General features: G+C 38.9%; 1 protein-coding gene across 1 annotated transcript in view; it reads right to left on the bottom strand.

Moving 5' to 3' along the window:
• Positions 1-4,477: 4,477 nt before the first annotated feature.
• Positions 4,478-25,259, bottom strand: part of CCDC168 (coiled-coil domain containing 168) — a 30,661-nt gene continuing 9,879 nt past the window's right edge. The window contains exon 3 of the mRNA XM_074387345.1: positions 4,478-24,621. Coding sequence (XP_074243446.1) covers positions 4,599-24,621 — 20,023 coding nt within the window. The 3' untranslated portion in view covers positions 4,478-4,598. The remainder of the gene's footprint in view (positions 24,622-25,259) is intronic.

Here is a 25,259-nt window from a genome sequence, read left to right as displayed (position 1 = left end):
TTAGAAATAAATTCTTGTTCTTTAGTAATTACCCAGTCTAAGGTAGCTTGTTAGAGCAGTCCTAGTGAACTAAGACAATGAGAGAGTATGAGATTTGGTATGCAAATGGAGGCATTAGCTTGAAATGGCTCTGTTCATCTGCAGTAACAGGCAAAGAGGCAAACATGTAGGTGGAGATGTGATGAAGAGAGTCTGTGAAGTCTCTTCTCAGTGAAGTATGAAGGAAGGTCATCCACTTTTGAATGTGGGGTAGAAGGTGTTCAAAGTTTGAGAAGAGAAGCAAAGGTATAAAATAGCTAAGAGGGCCGAGTTTGGTGTCTCATGCCTGTAATCCCAGCATTTTGGGAGGCCAAGGTGGGCAGGATCATTTGAGGTCAGGAGTTCGAGATCAGCCTGGCCAACTTGGCAAAACACTGTCTCTGCTAAAATGACAAAAAAAAAATGATCTGGGCATGATGGCAGGTGCCTGTAGTCCCAACTACTCGTGAGGCTGAGGCAGGAGAATCCCTTGAGCCTAGGAGGTAGAGGTTGCAGTGAGCCGAGATTGCACCATTGCACTCCAACCTTAGAGACAGAGCGAGAATCTGTCTCAAAATAAATAAATAAATAAAATAGCTAAGAGAGCTGGGGAAGGAATGGACTACGGGAATGTACTAAGGCCCACCAGAGTTTCGTCACAAACATAAAGCGATTCCAATTAGGGTGGCTGTGACAGTGTAGGGTAACCTGGTGGCAGAATGCCATAAATCCAGCTTCAGTCTCACTGCTTTCAACTGTCCCCTTCCCTCACTCATAACACCTCTCATCGTCCCATTGTTCTCGAACACACTGCAGAAAGCAAAATAACACAACAAATTTGAGGCAGCAGTTCCAAACATGCACTCTGCAGTGACATGGAGTATTTTTGAGCTGTGAACACAGCGGCATCTGTTGGACACTGTATGAATTATTAGCTCAAGGGAATTCACAGTCTTCTCACTGCATGGAGCTACATTCCTTTCCATTACATACTTTCTTTGTCAAGCTGACTTTTGAGACGTTGCTGAAATAAAAGCAAGTATTACACAAGAATCTGTGTGATGTTCCATCCAATTCCTAAGTTTGAGGAGTTGTGTCATGTTCAACAGGCACACACATCTCACTCAGAAATTGTGGTTAAGAATGAAATAGGCTGGGCATGGTGACTCATGCCTGTAATCCCAGCTCTTTGGGAGGCCGAAGTGGGTAGATCACGAGGTCAAGAGATCGAGACCATCCTGGCCAACATGGTGAAACCCCATCTTTACTAAAAATACAAAAATTAGCTGGACGTGGTGACATGTGCCTGCTGTCGCAGCTACTTGGGAGGCTGAGGCAGGGGAATTGCTTGAATCAGGGAGATGGAGGTTACAGTGAGCTGAGATTGCAACACTGCACTCTAGCCTGGGTGACAGAGCAAGACTCTGTTTCAAAAAAAGAAAAAAAAAAGAAAAGAAAAAGACATGAGTTATAATTAAGTCATTTAGACATAAGCTAATTTTAGTGCAGTTATTAGCAATTTATTTTGACCTAGAAGTGCAGTGGAAAAATTAGAGATGCTAAGAGCACCATTTGCTGAAGAAATGTGGGAACCTCTGACTTAAAAATGAATTCCAGTTGCTTTCTCTCTTTATTCCAAATACTGAGTCAAGGCCCCAAAGAGTGCAGTTGTATGTAGTTGAACTAAGAATAATCATGCCAAAGTCTAAATCTTGCAGAGAAATTGCTTATGACACTCTCTCTACACCACCTCACCAAGTTCCCTCATTACATTAAAACTTGAGCCTAATTATCTCTCCCTAGTTTAAATGGCATATGGCTAGACTATAACCATCTATTATAATATGGGAATTTAAAGCCAAGAGTAAACCTATGCCTTTTAGCTCCCCTAGAGTCATTATCTCTAAAAGAAGTCAGAACATGCAAGTCGACAGAAGACTTGGCTTGGACATTTATCTTTTTGTCAACATCTACTCCAAATGAGTAATTCTTGATAGATGGCTTAAGTCAAATAATTGTGGCTCAGGACTGCTTTCTTGTCGCCAACCAAGATACCAGTAACATATGCATGTGTGTTGGGGAAATGAGATGCCAACAGGCGGTGTTTGTTTATATGTGTATATGTCTGTGTGTGCCTGGGCCTTTCAAGAGACTGTCTCTCTTCCCTGACCTGACACTGTGAGTTTTGCAAGTCAAGATAGTGCTTTGCAGCAAAAGAAGCTCTCAGCAGAGTAAACAAACAACCTACAGAAAGAGAAAATATTTGCAAATCATGTATCCAACAAAGGATTAATATCCAGAATTTATAAGAAATCGAAATGAACCTAAAAGAAACAACTCTATTAAAAAGTGGGCAAAGGACATGAACAGACACTTCTCAAAAGGAGGCATATAAGCAACCAACAAACACAAAAAATGCTCAACATCAGTAATCCTCAGAGAAATGCACAATGAGATACTATCTCACACCAGTCAGAATGGCTATAACAAAAAATCAGAAAATAACAGATGTTGGCAAGGTTGTAGAAGAGAAGGAACACTTATACACTGTTAGTGGGGATGCCAAGTAGTTCAGCCACTGCGAAAAGCAGTTTGAAGATCTCCCAAAGTACCAAAACTAGAACTACCATTTGACCCCAGCAATTCCATTCCTGGGTATATACCCGAAGGGAGATAAGTCATTCTTCCAAAATGACATACACTTGTATGTTTATCATAGCACTATTCACAATGGCAGAAATGAAATCAATACAGCTGTCCATTAACAGTAGATTGAATGAAGAAAAATGTGGTACATATACACCATGGAATACTGTGCAGCCATAAAAAAAGAACAAATCGTGTCCTTTGTAGTAACATAGATGCAGATGGAAGCAGTTATCCTAAATTAACCAATGGAGAAACAGGCAACCAAATATCACATGTTCTCATTGACAAGTGGGAGCTAAATCTTGGGTTCACTTGGATGTAAAGATGGGAACAGTAGACACTGGGGACTCCAAAAGAAAGAAAGGAGGGAGGGAGGGAGGGAGGAAGTGGGTGAAGGGCTGAAAACCTTCCTGTTGAGTACCATGTTCACTATCTGGGTGATGGGATCAATAGAAGCCCAAACTTTAGCACCAAGCAATATACTCTTGTAAAAAACCTGCACGTATACCCCCTGAATCTAAAGTAAAAATGGAAATTTTAAAACATTGTGCTTTGTTAATTCAGGTTTGGGATAAAATGCACCTATAATCTCAGTTACTTGACTTGAGCCCAGGAGTTCAAGACCAGTCTGGGCAACATAGCAAGACTTAGTCTCAGAAAGATAGTTTAAAAAATGATAAATGCTTGAGGTGACAGATACCCTAATTACCCTGATTTAATCATTATACATTATATACTTGTATCAAAATATCACATAAACCCCACAAATACGTATAGCCATTATGTATTAATAATAATTAAAATTTAAAACCTATTTAAAGATTGTGCTTTATTAATTTGTGTTAGATTCAGTACCCAGAACAAGGCATGATATCTGGTAGACTTTGAATTTGTTGCTTACAATATGGAAAACAATAAATTGATGTTATCTACATAAGCAGATATACTACAAAAGCTGAAGAAGCTTGAGCTTCGGGGCCCCAAAGATTTGTAAAAGTAAGATAGGTTTACTGCAATTACTTTAAAATATTATTTATTTCTACTTTCTTACCCTCCATCGCATCTGACTTCAAGTCAGTGAGGTTGGATAGGTTACAAATATCTTGGGGATTAGATTTAGGGGAAGCTGAGTTAGGATACATTTAGACTGGGCATAGCGGGCTATATATTTAAGTGATTGACATTCACTTTGATATATATTTCTATCAAAGTTTGGGAATAGCTTCCAGGAATCCTTCTGCCCACTTTAAAGGACACATCCTAGGTGGTGACAAACAGGCGCAAAGTCAGGGGCTACATCCCAACATGAAATCCTTCTACAGTGCCCAGGACCAAAGGACCGTGCAAAGAGAGGGGAAACAGGGCTTGGAATGTACAGTGTGAGACACCAGGAGGCAGAAAAGGCTTCTTTTCATCAGGCGTGTACAATTATAAGCGGGTAAATCTTTCTCTACAACATCTAGTCAAAAAGGAGTTCCCTTCTGAAAAGAATATACTCAAAAGAGCGGAGCATGCATGATCCATTTCCTATTCTTCCTTTTTTGATGGGAATTGCATGACATAAGGTTTGCCAGCGTTTTATGTTTGTGCAGGTTAAACCCATCCTGATACCAGAAACAGCAAGGACATCCGTGGGTGAAGTCACACATTTTATGCATCTCAACCTATTGGTTTGCACCTTACCATATCTGATGTATCCATTTCTGATGAAGTCTGGTGGTTCCTGATGAAATGCCAGGAATGTACGCAAAATTGCCACGTCAGCAATTTTGTGCCTGAACTTTCTCAATTGTTAAATAACAAATTTCAGTCACTCTTTCTATCTTTATATGAAAACACTTCACGAGGAAACCATTGGATGTTATATGATTTTATTTTTCACAGAATGTCACAACAGACTTCCACTTCAGAGGAGTTTAGCTATGGTAATGTCAGCTGTGATAAACTGTAGTAAGGGACCCCGAGAGCGACCCCAACAACTTTTTGGAGGAATTCCATATATTCCAAGAACTTGAAATCTTTGCCACTAGGGGAATTCTGAAGTTTCTTTTCCTTAAAGTTTCAGGGGGAATAGTCCAGCGAATGGTTTTGGGTATAACCTCCAGTGAGTCTGCTGGTACACAGGCAAAAAAAAAGGGCCGGTTTTGTTTTCTTTCAGAATCGAAGTTGATATCGCCACGATGAGGTTTTGATGTTGATTTATGTTTGCTTTGGAAACAATCCAATCTTTCTGACTCATAATCATGCACTCTCTTCTTTCTGGCACATTTCTCCTTACTGTGTGTACAACTGTAATCGTGGCCCCAGTGACTATTGTTCTTCCTAAATAAATCAAATCTGGCCTTCTTTCTTTCTTTTCTTTCTGGGTGCATGTGAGACTTGTCTTGGTTTTTTGCAAGATGCAATTTAATATTTGATTCCGTTAAGGAAGCTAAAGAGTAACTTGTTCTGCTCCTGGTAGTCCATGAAAGTTTCTCTTCACTGAGTGATAGACCAGATGACCTAGACTGAATTTCCACAGCATTTAATGAACGATGACACAACCAGTCAGGAGATTTCGTTTTGGAAGATGATCTATATTTCCTGGTTTCACGGGACTTATAAGAAGGTGATGTAATAAATAAGGTTTGCTTTCTGTACCCTCTAGTACAATGCGAACCTGAATCTTCACTGTAAAATGATTTCAAATCACTTGTGATTTTGTAGGGATTTTCCAAAGGCATGCCTGTCTGTAACTCAAATAGAATATTTTGTGATTCCTGATTTAAATAAGGGTTGGCTTCCAGAAACATACATTCCTCACTCTCACTTACTTCAAGACCTGGACATTTGTCCAACTCAGCTGGACTCTCAATATTTGTCTGAATATCAATAAAATCTTCTGAAATCTGAGTTTCATGTGAATCAGCTGAACCAACAGCATTGCTCTGAGTCCTTAAATCGATAGATTTATATGTATTTGTTTCTTGAAACCATACATGATATTGTTTGTTTTTTTCTGGAGTCACATGGAATTCTGAATGTGAAAGAACTTGAGTATCTTTCTTTCTTGGGCTATGCAGATCACGGTCAGAATCACACACGAGGGTTGGCTCTGGGAATATTCTGATAAGTGATGAATTTTCATGGGGACTTTGCTTTTTGAAAGAAATATGTTGCTCTAACAGTTCTGTATCAATGGGAAGACTCCCACTTTCTCCACTAGCATCTACTTTTTTACACATTCCAACTGTGTTTAACTTATTATGTTTGGGAAGTACATTTGGCTTAGGGAATGTACTTCCAACAGGAAGCCCCAGGAGAAAACGAAGGTATTTGTATTGTAAATCAAGATCTATTTGATGGAGAGATTTTTCCTCAAAAAGTAACAAAATTCTGTTTTGTCGTTCTGGTCTTGTGATACCAGAATGAACACAGTTAGATTGAGGTTTCTTTCTCTCCTGAGCACTGGTCATTGCATGAGATTCTCTTACAATTCCGGGAAAGGCTTTCATTTGTATCTCCAATGTTTTCACAGAAAAGTGCATGAGGAGTTTGGCTTTTTCTTTTGCTGAGTAGTTTTGGAGGGTATGAGGCAATAGCATCTCACTAGCAGAAGTCACTGAAGATGTTCCACTTTCTAGCTTATTAATACTCTGTGGCTTTGTGGTCTCCTCACTGCCATTTGAAACATCAACAGTCAGCGTCTTCACATTGCTGATAGGAGGTGAATTCTTTTGGTATTTGTGTTTTGAGTTAGGTTCTATGGTATTAATCCCTTCTAGAGACATAAAGCTCATTGTTTTATGTCTCGAATAGAACCTCCAACTGTTACTGTTTGAAAGAGTCCCTTTTGGATAAAAGTTGAACATGCGTAAAGATTTTTTTGCCATCTCTGGCATCAGATTCAATTGTATTTCAAATGCTTTTGACTCTAAATGATTAGTAAGCTTATTTTTTTCTTTGGGAGTAAACTGTTCTAAAAGGGGGTTGTGCTGCATTTTGGGATATTTTGCTGTTGATGTTGTATGTGAACCCTCTGGATAAGGTGCTAACTTCAAGTCATCAGGCTTATAGGCTTGTATATTATCCAGTTTATCAGAAGAAACTTTGTCTTGGGTCATATTTTTAACATGGGATTCAGAGATATCTTTTGTTGCTTCACAAATAGGAAGTAAATGTTCTGCATTTGTACTGTCTGCAATGATTTTGACTTCATTACTTTTAACTTGAGGTGGTATGGGCACAGTTCCTGGGAAAGCATTTTGTTGCCAAACCTTTTGTGTGGTCATGTCCCACACTGGTTCATTCTGATCCCTTTGCTTGGGTAACTTTGGATCTTCAAGCATAGATGGACACTCTGTGGGTGTCAGAATGCATTTGGGAATCATTTCTTCTTGCTTGATGATATACAAGTCTGGTTTTTTAATGACCCTTGAGACATCATTCCCTAGAACAACCCATTCTTTTGTTTGCGCCTTTAAGTATTTTTTATTCATTTCACTTCTGAAGTTTGCTTCTGATTTGACATTTGGAAGTGTCTGCATTTGTTGTTTGTCCATTACAAAGGGCTGGGGATCTTGTGGAACTGTGTTTGTAAAATTCTGTTTCCCTTTTACAATTGTTAAACTGTCTCTCTTAAAAATTTCACTAGTGTTTGGTGATTTTTTCTGGAATTTAGAAAGGCAGATTCCCTTTCCTCTTTCTAGGTTTGTCTTAGAGTCAGGGTTAGGTGAACTCATCATAGAAATAGAAATACTTCTGATAAATATTCCGGAGACATCTTTACTCCATGAAACCATGTTCTTTAACTTAACATCATACTCTAATTTCTTTCTATTGCTTGGTGTACCATGCCCTGTGATATTAAGCAACTGTGGAATTGGGTGTTTCTGGATTTTCATAGTTAAATATTTAGTGCTCAATTCTCTTCTCAGATCTGTTATTGTTAATCTGCCTTTTTGGTCTTTATGTTTGGAAGAAAGAGGAACGTAGGAATAAAAAGAATCCAGGATATTTCTTTGAAACAATTTTTGTAGTTGAATGCTTTCTTTTGCGTTAGATGCCTCTAGTTCATTTTTCTGTTTTTGCATGATTAGGCACTTCTTCTCCCTATGAGTGGTGACCTGAGTCTTCATTTGAGATTCTTCTGCCTTTAGAGATGGAAGGTGCAGGTGTGCACTGTGCCTTGTGTCCTTTCTTACTTTCTCCGTCTCCAGATTGGCAGTCCTGGCCTTATGCAACTCTGTTTTATCTTCTTCCAGATATAAAGCTCTGTGTGTGCCTATTTTTAATTTCCCTTCTTTCTGATTCACAGCACTACCGTGGTCCACTTCCAATTGCTTCTGCTCTAGATTTATATTGGTGTTTGTGTCTGTTTGATCTTTTTCTTTCAGATCCCCTGATTGAAATGGAAAAGTCCAGGGAGAAAATAGGGATTTGGGAAGCAATTCCAGAACACATGCCTCTTGTTCTGAAATGAGCAATGCCTGCTCCTTTCCCCCTCTTGCAGTGTCAATCTTTGTCACATCTACATGTGTCCCTGGTAGTGTCTGTAGTATCTGCAGGCTGGGCTGCGCTGCTGTTTTCTGGTCCACATCTGTTTCCGATGGTGTCTTCTCCGTTCCACTTTGAAGTGGAAACTTAAGAGAAAGGATCGTGTTCAGCCTGGTCTTGTGCCCATGTTCCGACTGTTGCATCACTTGCTTTTTCATGCCAATATCTTGTTCTTCTATATTTTGTGGGGCATTCCAATTGGTGACGATACCTATTTTTTTGAGTGATCCCTTTGTCTGTGGTGCTAACACTTTGGGAGAAAGTATTTTGCTGATTTTCTCATTACTTTGTACATCTTTCCCTGGCTTATCAAATGTGCATGAACCTGCAAGTTCTGGAGATACTTTCAATGAAGTTTCTTGCTGGTGAGCATATCTCTCTGAAACAGAAAATCCTTTTGAACTTGCAAGGGTGCCAAGAGTGACGTGTAGTTCCTTAGATATTTTCCTTAGCAGTGAAACTGAAACCTCAGGACTGATTTTATGGTTTAAGTTGTCCATTATTTCAGTTTCTTCCTCCCGACCACCCATTTTAGTTGCATCCATTGTGGGATAGGAAAGAAATGCAGTAAAAGTTTCTGTTTTGTATTTTTCTGGCTGAGCCTTTTTCTTTGTAAAGAGCCATTCCAGCCTTTTCCCACTTCTTCTGGTACCAAACCCTGTGAAATAAATGTCCTCATCCTGTGAATTTAAAACTAACTGACTCAAATATCCTCCTGACCTGACTCGTGAAGGTTCCTTCCTTTGCTGGACGCCGATCTTGAAGTTTGAGGTCCACTGTGGCTCTGCCTCTGGGTGAGGCACGTACTGGCCTGCTTGCTTAACAATGTTTTTATCATCGCCTTCGACTGAGTCTCTCTTTGTTATTTTCTGGGTATTTGAGGGTACCCGGAGATTTCGCTGTGGACCAGACGGTCCTGTGATTCCTGGTGTGTCTTTGTCTATTTTGTTCCCTGAATCCACATAAAGAGGAGGCGCCGATGGTACAGAAAGCAAAGTCCGTGGCAGAATCACGCCTGCTTCGTCTTTATCTTTGTGGACTTTTTTCTCCAGTGTGTTCATATTCAACACGAATTCCTTTGCATTAAGGATATGTGAAATTGGTGAACGCCTTGCCTCTTGGCAGTGTATCCTGACCCGCATCTCTGTCATTTTCACTTCATGCCTGTTTTCTTTCTGTGACCTATACGCTTTTCCTTGTCTTACATCAGCACTCCTCGCCTCCGCAGCTGCTGTTTTCTCTGTATCTGGTGATGCTGAAGGCGTTAGCGGAAGTAAACAGGGTGTCTCACCTCCAAGCCTTTCTTCAACTCCTTGCGCAGCTCCCTCCAGTTTAAGGTTGGGTGGTAAAAGTTTGGAAGCACACTTCTTTCTTTGAAGCATACTTGGTGGTTTATCTTGACCTTCATCTTCCTTTTCTTCTTGCCCTCTGATGTTCACGTGCAGTTCTGTTCTGTGGAGCATGCGGGAACGAGGTGACTTCTTTGACTTCAAAGTTATATCTGTGCCTCTTGTATCTATTATCATTTTCCTTTCTCCTTTTTGAGGGATATGTTGCTTTTCATTTTTAACATATTTCGAGTTATCACCAACAGTTGACTCTCTATGTACAATCTCCTCCATGTGTGATATTCGGTGCAGAATAGAGCTTTTAAGTCTGAGCGTTTCATGATCTAAGTGTGTTTCTCTATCCAGTTCCAGTTGAGATAGAGTTGGCCATGAAGTAGATTTGGTCAGAACCACACCTGGTTCACCTTCACATTCCTGTGTCTTCTCTTCCTGATGTTTGGGGAATATGATGATGTTTACTGTTTGCACTTCATCCTCTTCCTTGTTCTGTGACACGTGTTTTCCTTTTTGTAGTCGGATTAAAACATCACCAGCAATTGGCCTTATGTCTATGCCTCCCTCAGTATCTGGTGATTCCTGGAGCTTTACTAGGGGAAAAGAGGATCCTGTTAATATCAGTAGGCTTTCCTCTTGAAACTCAGTACTCATGTTAAAGTGAAGTGGGGAGGATCTAGAAGGACTCTCAGACCACATGACACCTGGCCCACTTTTAACTTTCTGAACCTTTTCCTCCTCTTGTTCTCTAGTTTTCCACTGAAGATCACTTAAGCTGTGTGTATGTAAGATAGGTGATTTCTTGGCCTTCAAATACATTTTGTTGGGATCCACTACTCTGGTCGTATCTGCTGCTTCTCCTCTATCCTTCTCTTCTTTCTGTAGCAGGTGTACTTTTAATTGCTTTACGTCGTTTGAAAGTTGTCCATGGCTTGTTTCTGGACATGTTATTCTCCCTGCATCTGATGATTCCTTGAACCATGACTGTGGGAGAGACACATTTTTTCCTGAAGCTGATGATACAGGAAGGTTCAGTTGTGAAGGAGATAATCCATGGTGAGAGGCAGAAGGCATGAACGGATGAGTTTTTGTCAGAATCACATGCGGACGTCCTGTCCTTTCCTGCTTCTGGCCTGCTCTCTCTTTCATGCCCCACTGCACCTCCTTTCTCTTGCTCGGAGGACTGTTCTCAGTGATGCTGAACGCCTGTGCAGGTGCTGATGTCTTTGCCTTGAAGATGGCCCCATTGGGGTGTATCACACCATGCATGGATGCTGTTTGCACTCTGCGTTCCTTCTGTGGGAGAGGATGTTTCTCCTTCTTTACAAGGCCCTCTATGGGCTTTGTAGGTGCTGTTTGCCCTGGAGGCGATGATTCCTGGAGCTCGAGATGTGGCATACAGCTTCTTCTTATTCCTGGTTCACCTTCTTCTTTTATTGAGTCTAACTCAAGGAAAGTTGGAGAAGTGACAAAAGGGTAAGTTTTGCTCAGAAGCACAACTATTCCCACCTCACCTTCCTGTGCCTTTTCCTCCTGTTGACTGATGCTCACTTGCAGCTCCTTTGTTTTTAGGGTGTGGGAAATGGGTGATTTCTCCACCTTCATAACTATGTACTTGGAATGCATTACACTTTTCTCAGAAGTATTTGCCTTATCCTTTTGTATCTGGGTCGTGCATTTTGTCCTTTTTGAATCACCTGCAATATCATTCAAAGACGACGTCGTATATTTTAATTTCTCTGTATCTGATGATTCCACATCCCACGAAGGTGGAGGAAAGGCTCTTGTGACTCCTTGTTTCTCTTCTGTGCCTTCTGACCCTTCATCTAATTCACAGTGAGGTAGAGATGGTGTTGTCAGAACCTCTTCCAGTTCACTCTTCCTTCCCTGGACTTGTTTCAGTTTTTCTTCTACGTTCGTTGGTACTTCTCCAGGTTTTGAGCCACCACTGCCAGGAATACCAAGTATGTGTGGAAGTGATAATTGCTCTGCCTCAAAAATTGTGCCTTCAGTTTGCCTTACAGAATTCATACCTACTGTCTTTCCTCTCTCTGCGTCTTCCTGTAGTTTGTATTCGTGTAATGTTGTCACCTCCTTTGAGCTATCCTCCCCAAATGACTTTGCGTGTGCTATTGTCCCTGCATCCAATGATTTCCAGTGCCTTAACTGTGAAGTAGCAGATTTTATTATTCCTCGTAAGTCTTCCTCTCCTTCTATTCTTGTGTTCATTTTGTAGCAAGTTAGAGAGGACTCAGAAGGCAGATACAGGAACAGAACTGCTTCCTTTTCACTCTTGTGTTCATCCTTTTTCCAACGCTCTATGCCTACTCCATCTGCTTTCTGTTGCTCAACTTCTTGATGCATTCTCCCTTGCTGTTTGTCTCCTCTATCAGCTCTTCCCTGTCCTGCACCTTTTCCGTCCTCTTTCCCTTGCTCCTCGTCTTCTCTGTCTTCTTTCTCTTGCTCCTGAGTGTCTTGATCCATTTGCTTTGGCTCTTTAGGATTCAGTGGCAGGTCCTGTGGAAGTGCCTTCTTTCCTTTTAGGCCTCTGTCTTCTGGATGCATTATGTCTTTCTTAGCTGATATCCTGACTTCATTCTCTTCTTTCTGTTGCGTATAATCTTTTGCTTTTTGTACATCAATTGTGATATCACTCTCATTGGCCGCTCCATCTGCTTTTTTCCCTGCCTCTGATAATTTTTGGTGTGATAGTTCTGGAAGATAATATGTTGTTATTTCAGTTACATACTCTGCTTTTTCTACTCGTGTATCCGATTGTAAATGAGAAGAAGAAGGGATAGAAGTGCTGGCATTCGTCAGAAGCACACTTGATTCACCTTTAATATTTTCTATCTTTTTCTCTTGCTCTTCGATATCCAACTGAATTCCCTGTGAAATTGATAATTTCCTTTTCTTCAAAGGTAAATTTTTTTCCATTTTTAGCCTCTCCTGTTCTTTTTCCAATACATGTTCTAGGGTCTTTTTTACACTGTTTGAGATGTTATCAGAAATACACTTTTCATATGCTATTTTCTCTATATCTGATGACTCTTGGAGATTTGGCTGTGAAAAGGAGGATCTCATTTTCATTCCCGTGGCTTCCTCTCCTTTCATTGCGTCCATTTTAGAGTAAGGTAGAAAAGAGATGGAAGCAAAAGGTTTGCTCCAAATCTCAACTTGTTTATTTTCCTGAATCTCTTCCCCTTTTTCTTTGAAGTTTAATTCTTGGAACACTGAAGCCTGCGTCACCTCCAGAGCTATTCTCTTGGAGTGCATAATTTTTCCTAAAGCCTTTTCCACTCTGTCTTTGTCGTTCTGTGGTAAACGTTTTGCTTTTCCAATACTGCTTCGAATGTCACCAACTGGCTGCTCACATTTTTGCACTGTGTCTGATAATTCCCAGAATGTGGAGGATGGAAGACAGAATCTTGTTATTTCTCTTATGTATACCTCTTTTATTCTAGGATTCCATTGCAAGTGAGGTGAAGAAAGAATAGAAGCACAAAGTTTATTCTGAACTATGTCTAGATTACTTTCATCTTCCCTCATCACTTTCTCTAGTTTTTTACTGCTCCGCTGTGGTTCTTTTCCGTGCAGTAAGTGTTTAAAAGGTGATTTCTTTCCTTTCAAAGTGATACGTATGAGGTCCATTATGTCTTTCACATCTACTATATTTTCTCTATCTTCCTTATTTTTCTGTGGCAAACATTTTGATTTTATTACATTACTTAAACTCTCTCTGTTAATTGACTCTGTAAATGATACTCTTCTGATGTTTGATGATGCCTGGAGCTTTAGTGGTGGAAGGCAGCCCTTTAGAATTCCTGACATATCTTTACCTGCTTTTGTTCTTGAATTTGAATTACTACGTGATAGAGATGATAAAGAAGTACACACGTTTGTCAGTTTCATACCTGATTTACCTTTACCTTCTTGCATCTTGCCCTCTTGTTTCATAACATCCAACGGCAAAGGAAATTCCTTTATACTGAGTGTATGTGACAGTGATGATTTATTTGGCTTCCAAATGATGTCAGGGCTTTTTATTCTTTTCCTATCCATTGCTTTTACTCTGTCTTTCTTCTCTCCCTGTGATCTATGTTGTTTTGTCCTTTTTACATGATTGGAGATCACCCTGTCGGTTGTCTCTTTATTCAATTTGAAGTGAGGTAAAGAAAGAATGGACTCATATATTTTTGCTGCAACCAAATCTAGTTCACTCATTCTATGTTTCACATTGATCATTTTCTCTGTCACATTCCATTGCATTTCTAGTCTGTTACTTGGGGCACCACAGTCACTGGTATTGAGTATATGTGAAAATACCGATTTCTTCAATTTTGGAGTTCTTCTTTTGTGGTATATCATACCTTTCCTAATAACTTGTTTTATGCTATCCTTCTGTCCCTTACTTTCTGGCAAAATAGGCATGGATACAGAAAGAGGATGTAATATTACAGGCAGACATACTTCTTTTTGTACCTTTTGATTTGCCTTAGGTGATTGTATTTTCTTCCCAAATCTCAACTTGGTTGAGCTGCTATTTGATATTAAATCAAAGACTTCTACCCCATCCGAGGATTTCATTCCTTTTGGAAATGAGAGACTTGGATATTTCATAGTTTTATGGTGTGATCCTAAAAGCAGCATTGTATCTTGTTTTTTCATCTGCCTTGGAGTAATCAAGGGCACAATCCCTTCCAGTCCATCGTTAGTTACAGTACTTATTTGATCTTCAGAAAACAAGTCTAGTCCTGGAGTCTGACTTGATACATTACCTCCTTCTGATATTGCTTCCTTTTCCTGAGGCATTAAATGTTGCAGGGCATAGGGATACTTTTGAGGGTAAGATATATGCTCCCAAAAGTTCTCATGGGAAATTGGTAGGCATTGCCATTTTTGGCCTGTTTTGAGTAAGGCTTGTCTTTTTTTACTGTTTTGAGTATATCCAACTATAACATCCATTTGTTTTACTGCTTCTTTGGTCTGTGAAGTTAAATGGTCATAATGCAGAATATTCATAGCATCTAATTTCTCTTCTTGCATTGAGGCATTGAATTGATGTAGATCTGTTTTGGAGTGAGGTGCAGACTTTGGAAGAGCCTCATATGTACATTTTTCTTCCTGTTCTGACTGTCCTGTAAAAAGCAAGCCAATTTCTTTTGTATTTGAAGTGTGGTACCCTGAACTATCTGCTTTCTTTACCTTTGGTGACTTAATCTCATGTATGTCCATTAGAGAGTGAGAAACAGATGCTGGAAAAGCCTTGTGCGTACTTTCTTGTGGATGTCCTTTTCTTCTTTTAATATTGAAATGTATTCCTTCTGAACATGGAGGCTGATCCACCGGAATGCCTACTTTGTGTGATGCCTGCTCTATCATTGGGCTTGAAACTTTTGAACTCATTATCTCTTCTGCTGACCCTTCTTTCTTGGGATTTTCAATATGAGGTTGATGCAATGTGCAAGGGAAAATGGATTCCAGAATATTCTCTATATTCTGATAACAATTACTTAGTTGCTTTGCCCTCGATTTTTTTGAAAAGTCCATTTTCTGTCTATTTGATTTTAATGTAATATTAGGTAATTTTGATTGCTCTCTTCCCCAAAGATTTTCATTGAAACTTTCAGAGATGCTAACATTTTCTTTCCTTGTTTTCTCTGCCTGTTTTAAGTGAAGAGGGTCCTTATTGGGGAAAGATACAGAATCCAGAATACTTTCAGGAACATAATCTGGATTCACCTGTCCTTTCGGCACTGTAGGCACTTTGTGCTGAACCTCTGGATTTGTACAAAAAAAATTCTGTCCTTTAGAACCTACTAAGATACCGGTTTCCTTTAATCCTTCTCTTCCCAATACATGTGGAATATTTTTTCTGTTAATGTACACATCTTCTTCCTCAGCTATCTTTCCTGTGTTTTCCAAATGAAGAGGTTCCATAATGGGGCAGGCCATTGACTCCAGGTTTGTCATGGAAATATCTTCTTGTTTCAGCAATTCTTGCTCCTGGCAAATCTGTTGAGAAGTATCCAACTCTGTAAAAAGTATATTCTGTCCGTTTGAGTTTAGCGGAATATCTCGACCCTTCGATACTTCGCTCTCCCATGGAACTGGAACTGAACCTGAATGTTTGGCCATGCCTGTATCTTTTTCCTTTGCTCTTTGTGCAATGAGAAATTCAAGTTCTACATCTTTTCTAATTCTCGGGGCATCAAAACTACTGTAATTGATTTGTTGTGAACTAATTTTTAACGGTTCAATACAGTATTGGGATGTGTCTTCTAAAATGCTTTGGTGTTTTTGTTCCTTTTCTCTAACATCTTGATCCTGTTTCCTAAGAATGCCGGACATATCAGTACATCCTGTCAATGACCTTTGCATTTCTTTTAGTGGTTTCTCCAGCTTTAACTGTGGAAGACTGCACACCCTGTCTTTTGGCTTGTCTTTCTCCATTTTTACTTCTCTAAGCTTTTTAATGCTAGACACATAGTATCCAGAGTCATAAACAGCCTTTAGAACTTGATGTACTGCATTTTTACTCAGCCGGAATGCCTTCTGCTGCTGGATGTTACCTCTGGTTTCCTTTTGATTGCCTGCAGTACCATATTCAAGCAGCTGGGAAACTGGTATTCTCTTTGCCTTCAATTTTACCTGTTTGGTTTGCAGAGCACTTTCCACATTTGCTGTCTTTGCCTTATCTTTATGTCTTATGATATTAGGAAAAACAGATGTGTAGGGATTAGGAGAACTCCAGGTAGTGCCTGAGACACACGGCTCTTGCAGTTTCTTTTGCAGGGCACGTGTCTTGGGATCTGCTCTTGTTTTCCAGTCTTCAGTTTCAAATTCTTTCTTGCTTTCAGTTTGAAGTAGATGTATCTTAGAGAAAACAGACTTGGGATTAAACTCTTCTGCAACACTTATCTTTGCTTCTTGATCCATTAAATCAACTTCTGTGTTCTGGGGAGTGATGATCTGAGAACAAACTGTACTGACTAAAGGTGCTTCTGTTTTGAAAGGACCAGGGTCTCTCATTTGATCTGCTCCAAACTCAGATGGCTGGATGTACTGTGGAGCTGTTCGAATACAAACCTGTTGTCCATACCCTTCTTTCTCCCTAACTTTTTCTTTGTTTAGGGCATTTCTTGTTTCAGAAGATTGTTCATCTATATCCCAGGTACCAGCTGATGGCTCCATTTTTATGTGGAGTAGACTAGGTATAGGAACACATGTAGATTTTAGCTTTAATGCAGCTTCATTTCTCTCTTCTTCTGTCTTTTGGGCTTTAAACTTCAGTTTCTGTTCCTTATGACTGATTAGAGCAGCATGACCTCCAGTATCAAATGATTGTGGAGCTGCTGATTGCTTTGCCTGCAAAGGTCTACCTTCAGGACTTGACCTGTCAGCTATTTTAAGGCTGTCATTCTGTCTTTTCATTTCTTCTGAAGCAGGCAAATGCCTGCCGACAGAACCTGGCATGACTCCTGCCAGATTACAGAATGCTTTTTCTTTTAAAACAGAATAGCCAGTGTTCTCTTTATCATATTTATTTGATATGGCATCATCTGTGGGCTCACTCGGTTCTGCACAGTGACCTGATTTCTCCTTCCTTGGGAGCCCAACTTTGAGACTTCCTTTTCCATTTTTGTTTTTTTCCATTTTTACATCTTTTTCTGAATTCCCTTTGTAAATCTGACTTTTTGAGAAAAAAGGTTCTCCCAAAAGCACATCTTCTGATTTACCAGGATGAGGATCCTTTCTAAGATGTGTATTTGCCATGAAGTTTTCTGCAGAGAATGGACCCATTTCTGTAAGATGTTCTTGCTTCTCTTCCCCGCTTTCTCTAACATGTAGTTTTGCTCCCTTTAACAAGCTGGAAGTTCCTCTCTTGTCAATGGAACCAGAATACCTTGTTATTCCTTCAGCTGGTGACTCTATTTGTGTTGGTTGTGTATGACTTAACCCTGATATTCTCATGTCTACCTCTGTTTGGAATCTGCTTGGCGTTTTAATGTCAGCAGTATCTGGAGTGAAGAATATGGTATTTGGAAATGTATTGGCCACATTTCCACCTTGCCACACTGCTTTCAGTTTGGTTTTTAAATTGGATTCCACTTTCTTCCTATATTTTGTAGCAAACTGTCTATTGATTTTATGTATCTGTGAAATTGGTGGCTTCTTTTCCTTCAGAGTTAAACATTTGTGATTCAATATAATTTTCCTTTCTGATAACTGTACTGTGTTTATCTGGTTTTTAGAGTCAGATAAAACATGCACGAAATAATCTAAATAACCCAAGAAAGTTGCAGCTAAGTTTTCTTGTACTTTTTCCTTTTCCTCTGTAATATGGCCCTGATTTTCTTGGAGTGTTCTGTTGGATAGAGTTTTTAAATAGGATTTAAGTTTCTTCCTATGTTTTGTGGCAGATTGCCTATTGATTTTATGTATCCGTGAAACTGATGACTTCTTTTCCTTCATAGGTAAATATTTGGAATTCAATATAATTTCTTTTTCTGATAAGTGAACTGTGTTCATATGGTTTTTAGGGTCAGATAAAACAGGCATGAAGAAATCTAAAGGACTCAAGAAAGTTGCATCTACGTTTTCTTGGACCTCTTCCTTTTCACCTGTAATAAGACCATCCAGATTTTGTTGGCACGTTCTGTTGGACAGAATGCCCTTCACTGCTATATTGAATAAGAGTTTATCAATCACTGCTTTGGATGGTAGACTCTTAGCATATTCAGTGGCACTGAGTAATGCCTCTCCTATACTTGTGTACCATTGCCTCCCTTTCATCTTGTACTTCAAGTGGTGTCGCTTTTTCTTTCCATGGTTTTCTGTAGGGTATCTTATGATATTAAACAGCTGTGAAATTGATAGTTGCTTTGCCTTCAAAGTTACACGCTTGGGACTCATTATACTTTTCTTGCCCATAAACTCTAATGTATAGCTCCGGCTTTCATATTCAGATGACACAAGGCTGGAGAAATCTAAAGGTTTTAAGACTGTTCTTAAGGTTTTTTGATTCCATGCAGTTTTCTCAGAAATAGAACTATTCCATTTCCTTCTAGGATTTTCATCCAAAGGAGTATCAAATGGTATTGAACCAATCTCTGATTTCCCTGTTTTGGGAAATGAAGTCTTTAGACCTACCATACATTTTATTCCTTCCTGCATATGAGGACTTTGTTTCATCATATACCTAGAAATAGGCTCTAAAACAGTTTCTCTAAAGTGTGTTTCTTGCTTTGTTTTTTGCACTGTATGAGACAAATTCCAAGAACTTCTGCCTTCTGGACTTTTCAGTTCAGATTCTGATTTGAAAGGGTCAGGATCTTTCATCTGATGTGCACTGAAACTGAGGTGGTGACTATAGGATGGAACTGATTCTGATAACGTTTTTTGAATATTTTTATCTTCCCTTTCATGTTGTACATTCATGTTTATTGAGATGCTAGATCCACTTTCCATATCAGTCAAATCGGCCTTCTCTGCCTCCCCACCATGTGGTGATATCTGTAACTCCAGGACAGCTGCTTGCAGATCTCTATTAAACTCAACCTTTCCCCCTTTATCCAAATTGTGCTGTTCCCCACTACATTTCCCGTCAGTTGGCATACTATGTTTTATCACACCAATTAAAACTTCACCATTTAGTGAGTCCTCTGATTTTAGAGGAGGAAGATTTGCGTTTACTGTACATATGGTACCATTTTGGGTCTGGAGGCATTTGTTTGTCTCCACTCCTTGTATTGGTTCTGCAGAATGAAGTTGTTGTGGGACATCTTGTTTGGTAACAAACAGAATTTTCCTACTTCCTTTGTTTTCTAATTTGTGAAAGTCGAGATCCTCCTTCTGACCCGAACGGAATATGAAATGTTGCACGTATTGTGGAATTACTTTTAACAATGCCTCCTGATCCCTTGCTTCTTGCTCTTCATCTTGAAGACAGGTTTCTTTAATGTTATCTGAAGTAATACTATCTTCATTTGGAGACATATCTTGCTTTACTCGAGTATAACCGAGTCTTTTTTCTCTAAGTGTGTCTTTTTCTTTCTCTACCTTGCCATACGTGTTAATGTTAGGTGTCATAGTCAGGAAAGCATATGTTTTATCTGCCCCCTTTTTGCCTGGATGCATTTTTTTCATTTTGGTTGTCAAGTTACAGCTCAGTTCTTTTCTACGATTTGGACCAGCACTAGCCTTGATATTGAGCATATATGAAATTGATGGCTTCTTTGCCTTCATAATTCCACATTTGGGATTCACTAAAGTTCTCATGTCTGAAAATTGTTTTAAGTTTCTCTTCCTTTTAGGTGTAGATAAAGCAGACATGCAGGAAGCAAAAATCACTGTCTCTCTCTTTTCACTACCACCAGCCTGTTCCTTTTGATAGCTAGAATCAGATGAGATACCACCTTCTCTTGCATAAAATATGATTTCATCAAACTTTGCTTCCCCAGACTTTAGAGGTGAAAACCTAACATATCTCTCTACCTTTTCAAATTGAAATTGATCTAGTTTAGGACCTGAAGTAGACTCCAAAATAGTTGGTGTAAAATGTGTTTGTGGTTGTATGTGGATATTTGCATTTCCTGCTTGGTTCCGTTCGTCATCTGATTTGACAAGCTCATGATCCCTCTGATGTGCATTGAAGAAGCCATGGCTATTCTTGGGAGCCTGTATAGCTTTGGGAGGTGGAATCTTAGGACCCACAAGGTCTGTTATGTCGTTTTTCGTTTTGTTGGCTTTTTGTAGTTCTTCAGCTTCTAAAGGACCCATTTGGAGACTAGTCTTTAAAGTAGTTTGTTGAAAATCTGTTTGGTGCTGCAAACTTTGTCCATTAACACATTGCTCCAGTGTTAAATAATTCAGCTCTGGGTGTGATTCAAGATGGATTTCCTTCATTTGACAGGTATCAGCCCCCAGGTGCTGGCTAAGCTTTGGCACTGCTTCTAACGAAGCTTTTTGTTCCTCTTCCTCTCGGTCTTGAAATTTTTCCTCTCTGTCATGGAATACACTATTCTTAGCAAAGACATCAGTGTATGTCTTACCTGCTGGTTCTCCTTGCTTTAATTGAGACACAGGGAGACAGAAATCTCTCTGCAATCTGCTATGCATTGGAGAGCAAAGAGTATTTAGATATTCAGGTACCAATCCTTTAGCTTGGTTTATCTTTTTAAACTTAAAGTCTAACTCTGATTTCTTTCTGTGGCTTGTGACACTCACTGTCTCTGAGGTTGATGGCTTCACATCCTTTGCACTTACGCATTTGGACTTCACTGTACTTGTCGTGAGTGCAAATGTTACCCTCTTTTTCATCACTTTAGAAGAAGACAAAACAGGTGTGCAGCAATTGAAAGTCTCTGGCGAAGCTGCTGGTAAATCTTTTGGTATTTCTGTCTTTTTTCTTGCAAAACAGTAACCCATTTCTCTTGTATCACTTCCATTACTTGGAACATCATTTTCTCTTGTTTGGTTTAAAAGGTCTCCAATCAGTGATTTTCCTGATATTGGAGGAGGCATCACTGAATCTGCAGTACATTTGCAGTCTGTTTTTGTTGTTTGACTGCTCTTCACATTCTCAACATGAGATGATCCCATTACAGGAGAGACAACAGACTCCGTAATAGTTTCTGTGAATGGGATTGGCTGATGCATTTCTTTCTCTGTTTTAATCTCCTCCGCTAGATGTGCATGAAGTCCAAGGCTCCAGCCATCATGCAGGACTACTTTTGGTAGAGTTTCTTTGATGCATTTTACTTCATCTTGCAGTTTAGCTTCTAGTGTGTTTTGGGATTCATTTCCCTTACCAACAAAAGCTGGACACTTTTCTTCCCTTCCAATTTGGGATTCCTCTTGGACCACCTTGATATAACTGTGATTCTCTGCATGTAATCTGCCGTGCATTCTAGTATTAGGCAAAATAGACATGTGAGGGTTAATAACATTCAGAAGCACACCTGCCACAATTTTATCTTGCAGTATCTGTTTAATTACGATTTCAAAATTGCCTCCCATTTTTTTCCTGTGGTTTGGAGTACCACATATATTGACGTAAGGGATCAGTGAGATTGCTGGCTTCTTTACTTTCATAATTACATATTTGACACTGAGTACATTTTTTGTTTCTGATAATTTTTTTTTAATTTTTTGCCTTTTAAGATGTGATAAAGTAAGCAAGTGGATATCGAAAGGCCCCAGGGCAACTGCAGGTAAATCTCTTTTTATGTCTTCCTTTTCTTCTACAATATGACCATCCATTGTCTTTCGGAGGTTTCCACCAAATGGAACACTATACTCTGTTGTTTCAACTGAAAGTTCACCAACTGCCAAGTTCTCTGGCATTGTAAGTGGATTTTTCAGATCTGCAGCACTCTTTCTGTCTGCAGGTCTATCTGTGCTTTGCTTCACCTTCTCAACTTGAAATGGATCCATCATGGGGCATGGACTTGTCTCCAAAATTGTTTGTGTAGAAAGAGTTTGTGGTTGTACCTCTTGCTCCTTGTTTGGGGCTTTAGTACTTCCTGAACTGATCTGTTCCATTTCAAATTTGATGTATTTGGGCCTTTGCTTTAGATGCATGCTGAATCTGAAGTCTTGTGCCAGCTCTGAATTTGCTTCTTTCTCCTCTTCCTTTCTATCACATTGTTGTGACTTTTTAAAGGTAGAGCTCTTATCAACGTATTCTGCATTCTGTGTTTCCTTCTCATCTGGTAATTTCTCATGCTTTGACACTGAGTGACCGACCCTTATTCTTCTTAATGTGTCTGCCTTTGCTTTTAATCTGCTATCTATTTCTGTATCAGATAGTTCAGAAATGGTAATGTAAGTGGCACTGTGAAATGCATCAGACGTTTCTTTATCTTGATGCATGTTTGTTATATTATTTCTAGCATTGCATTCTAGTTCCTCACTTTCACTTAAGTCATGTGTAACATTAAGCATCAGTGGTTTATTTTCCTTCAGATTTACACTTTCTGTACTCACTTGAATTTTTATGGCTTTTAATTCTTCACTGCATTTATGCATATCGCTTCCCAGGGAAATTAGTAAATGGACATTTGACAACTCCAGAACAAGTTGCAAAAAATCTTCTTGTTTCTGTGTATTTTCCCTTGGAAAGCACCTTTCTATTTTTGGTGTACTAGTTGGTAAATCCTCTCCATTTGAAAGTTGACTTTGGGAATTCTCTGAACTTTGCAGGACCGCCTGTATTTTCATTCTATTGTTCGATTCCATTTTGGGAGAGGAAATGAGCTTCTGCATAGATTTTGATATAGCTTCTTCTAAAGATGTCTTGTGCTTCAGAATATGAAGATCAAATGGTTTTCTACTATTTGGAGCATGAAATTCTGTAATAGCAATTTCTTTTGCTTGTGTAACCGGGTCTTTAAGAAATTCCTTACTCTTCCCATTTGTTTCTGCTAGTAAACAAGGTGTTTTTAGTTGATCGGTGTTAACCAGGAAGGATTTTTCTAGCTGAGGTAACATTTTTGGTGAAATATTTTTTAGTCCTTTATTTTCTTTGTCATACTCCTTTTCTTTTTTAGTAACACCCGAGATTCCTGTCTTCTCAGCAGCATCTGTATAATTGATTTTCTCTGTAGCTGGTGACTTATTTTTCTTCTGCAGAAAATGTCCACATTTTATTAAACCTGGCATGAATTTCACTAGTTGTTTTCTGGAATAATTTTTAACATAAGGCAGAATAAGCTTAGAAACAGAAATCAGATGCAGAGCTACATCTGATACATCTTTCCTTTCATGTAATTCTTTCTTCTCAGTGTTATTCTTGCATCCTAATTCATTCCTATTTTTTAAAGTGTGACATGCTGTGATTTGAAATACTTGTGAAGTTGGTGATTTTTTGGCTTTTAGAGATGGAACGTTAAGACTGAGTTTGTTTTTACTGTCTGGTGCTTTTCTTCTATTTTTCTGCCCTTTAATGGTAGATGAAAGAGGCACTGAGCTATATTCAGAATCTTGGTTTAATTCTGATGAAACAATTTGTTGCTGGCCTTGTGGTTTTACACTCCTTAGGTGTGGAATATCTTCAGCAACTAAATTTGGATTCAGAGTTAAAACTAGAAATCCAGCATTCTTAAAAATAATATCTTGCCTCTTAGTTGAATATTTAATCTTGTTTGAATTTATCAACCAAACAGAATGTTGGTCCTCACTGAAGTGTTCATCAGAGCCCAAGCTCTTGACTGAATATTGTGCCTCAACAACCGATGGAACTTCAACAAAATGTTGGTTCCTCTCCAAATCCTGGGACTGAAATGAGTCTTGTGCGCTGCTAGAAAATGGCTCCCTCATAGCATCTTGAGGCTGGGCAAAGTCGCTGGCCTCGATAAAAGGCTGGCTGCTGATTGATTCTTGGTTATGATTTATACTAGTAAATTGGACTTCATAAAGACCTCGATTCTGAATAGTATTTTGTCCTGGAAAAGAATCCTGTGCTTGGACAGAAATAACCATTCCAACAGAAGGTTGATTCTGATTCAAGGACTCTTGAGATTTTGAGCACTGATAAGTAGTTTTGCTCTCTAACTTAGCTTTTGGTTTTGAAGAAATTTGATTTCTCACATTTTCTTCCAGAAGTCTAACTTGATCCCTAGAAAGAAAGAAATGGGCAGGAAGGCAAGGTGCCACATCTAGGTCTTCATTTTCTACAGTGAATCTAGAAGCTGAAAAGCTAAGATCAGACGAAAATTCTGAATTTTTGTTTTTGTTGGTTTTCATCATTGAAAATAATTTCTTGGAAGAAAATTGTATTGTTTCATATTCACATTGTATTGTTTCATATTCATTGTATTGTTTCATATTCATTGGATGCTCTGTATGGCTTAGACACATTTTCTCTACTTCTGAATGAAACAATGACAAAGATGAGCTGACTCCATTTGAAGATGGCATATGACTTTCACTAGAGTGACTTACTTGATCTTCACTTTCACTAGTACCTGACCATATTATTTCACGTGTTAATAAAATTCTATCTTCAAAGTTACATTCCTTTTCTTCACATGTAAGTAATGAAGTAATTCTTTTTTCTGAAAAGGTGCCAACTCTGAAATATAAGAAAACAGTGTGCAAATGAATCCTAGGATATATTTCATATAATAATTACCTTCCAGATTCAAGAAAATGCTACATAGTATATGTAAAGAGATTAGTATAGAGACAAATTGAAAAACCATTATCCACATTACAAAACAATTCATTACCTAGTTCTTTTTACTTAACAAACTAATCAACTGAAAAAGTGCAGTAAATCAATTATATATCTCAGAGAATATACCTCAGCATCTCTAAAAGTCTATTTTTGAAAGGAGTGGGTCAAAGTTGCTGGATTAAGATTATATTATTTTACAAGGAATACCTTTTCTGTTCTCTACATGAAAGTTTTCACAAAAAGAAAACATTCTTATGAAAATGTAACAGAAGAATACCAATAGTATAAACTAGCTGTCTATAGATAAAGCCAGATTATCTTAACAGTTCTTTGGGATCAACAGAAAAGCCTACATTTTAGGGAAACATGTCTCAGTACAACATTGGGCTGGAGTAAGGATAATGAATGATGTGAACTTGCCAACATCCATACACTCAAATGATTAGTCTCAGTCTAAGTTCAACAGCATCAGGATCATCTGGTGTGATGGTTAATTTTATTTGTCAATTTGGCTGGGCAATGATGCCCAGATA

Source organism: Saimiri boliviensis, chromosome 16, assembly GCF_048565385.1.
Source record: "Saimiri boliviensis isolate mSaiBol1 chromosome 16, mSaiBol1.pri, whole genome shotgun sequence".
NCBI lineage: Eukaryota > Metazoa > Chordata > Mammalia > Primates > Cebidae > Saimiri > Saimiri boliviensis.
The sequence above is the reverse complement of the archived record's forward strand: the minus strand, read 5'-3'. Positions and strand labels throughout refer to the sequence as shown.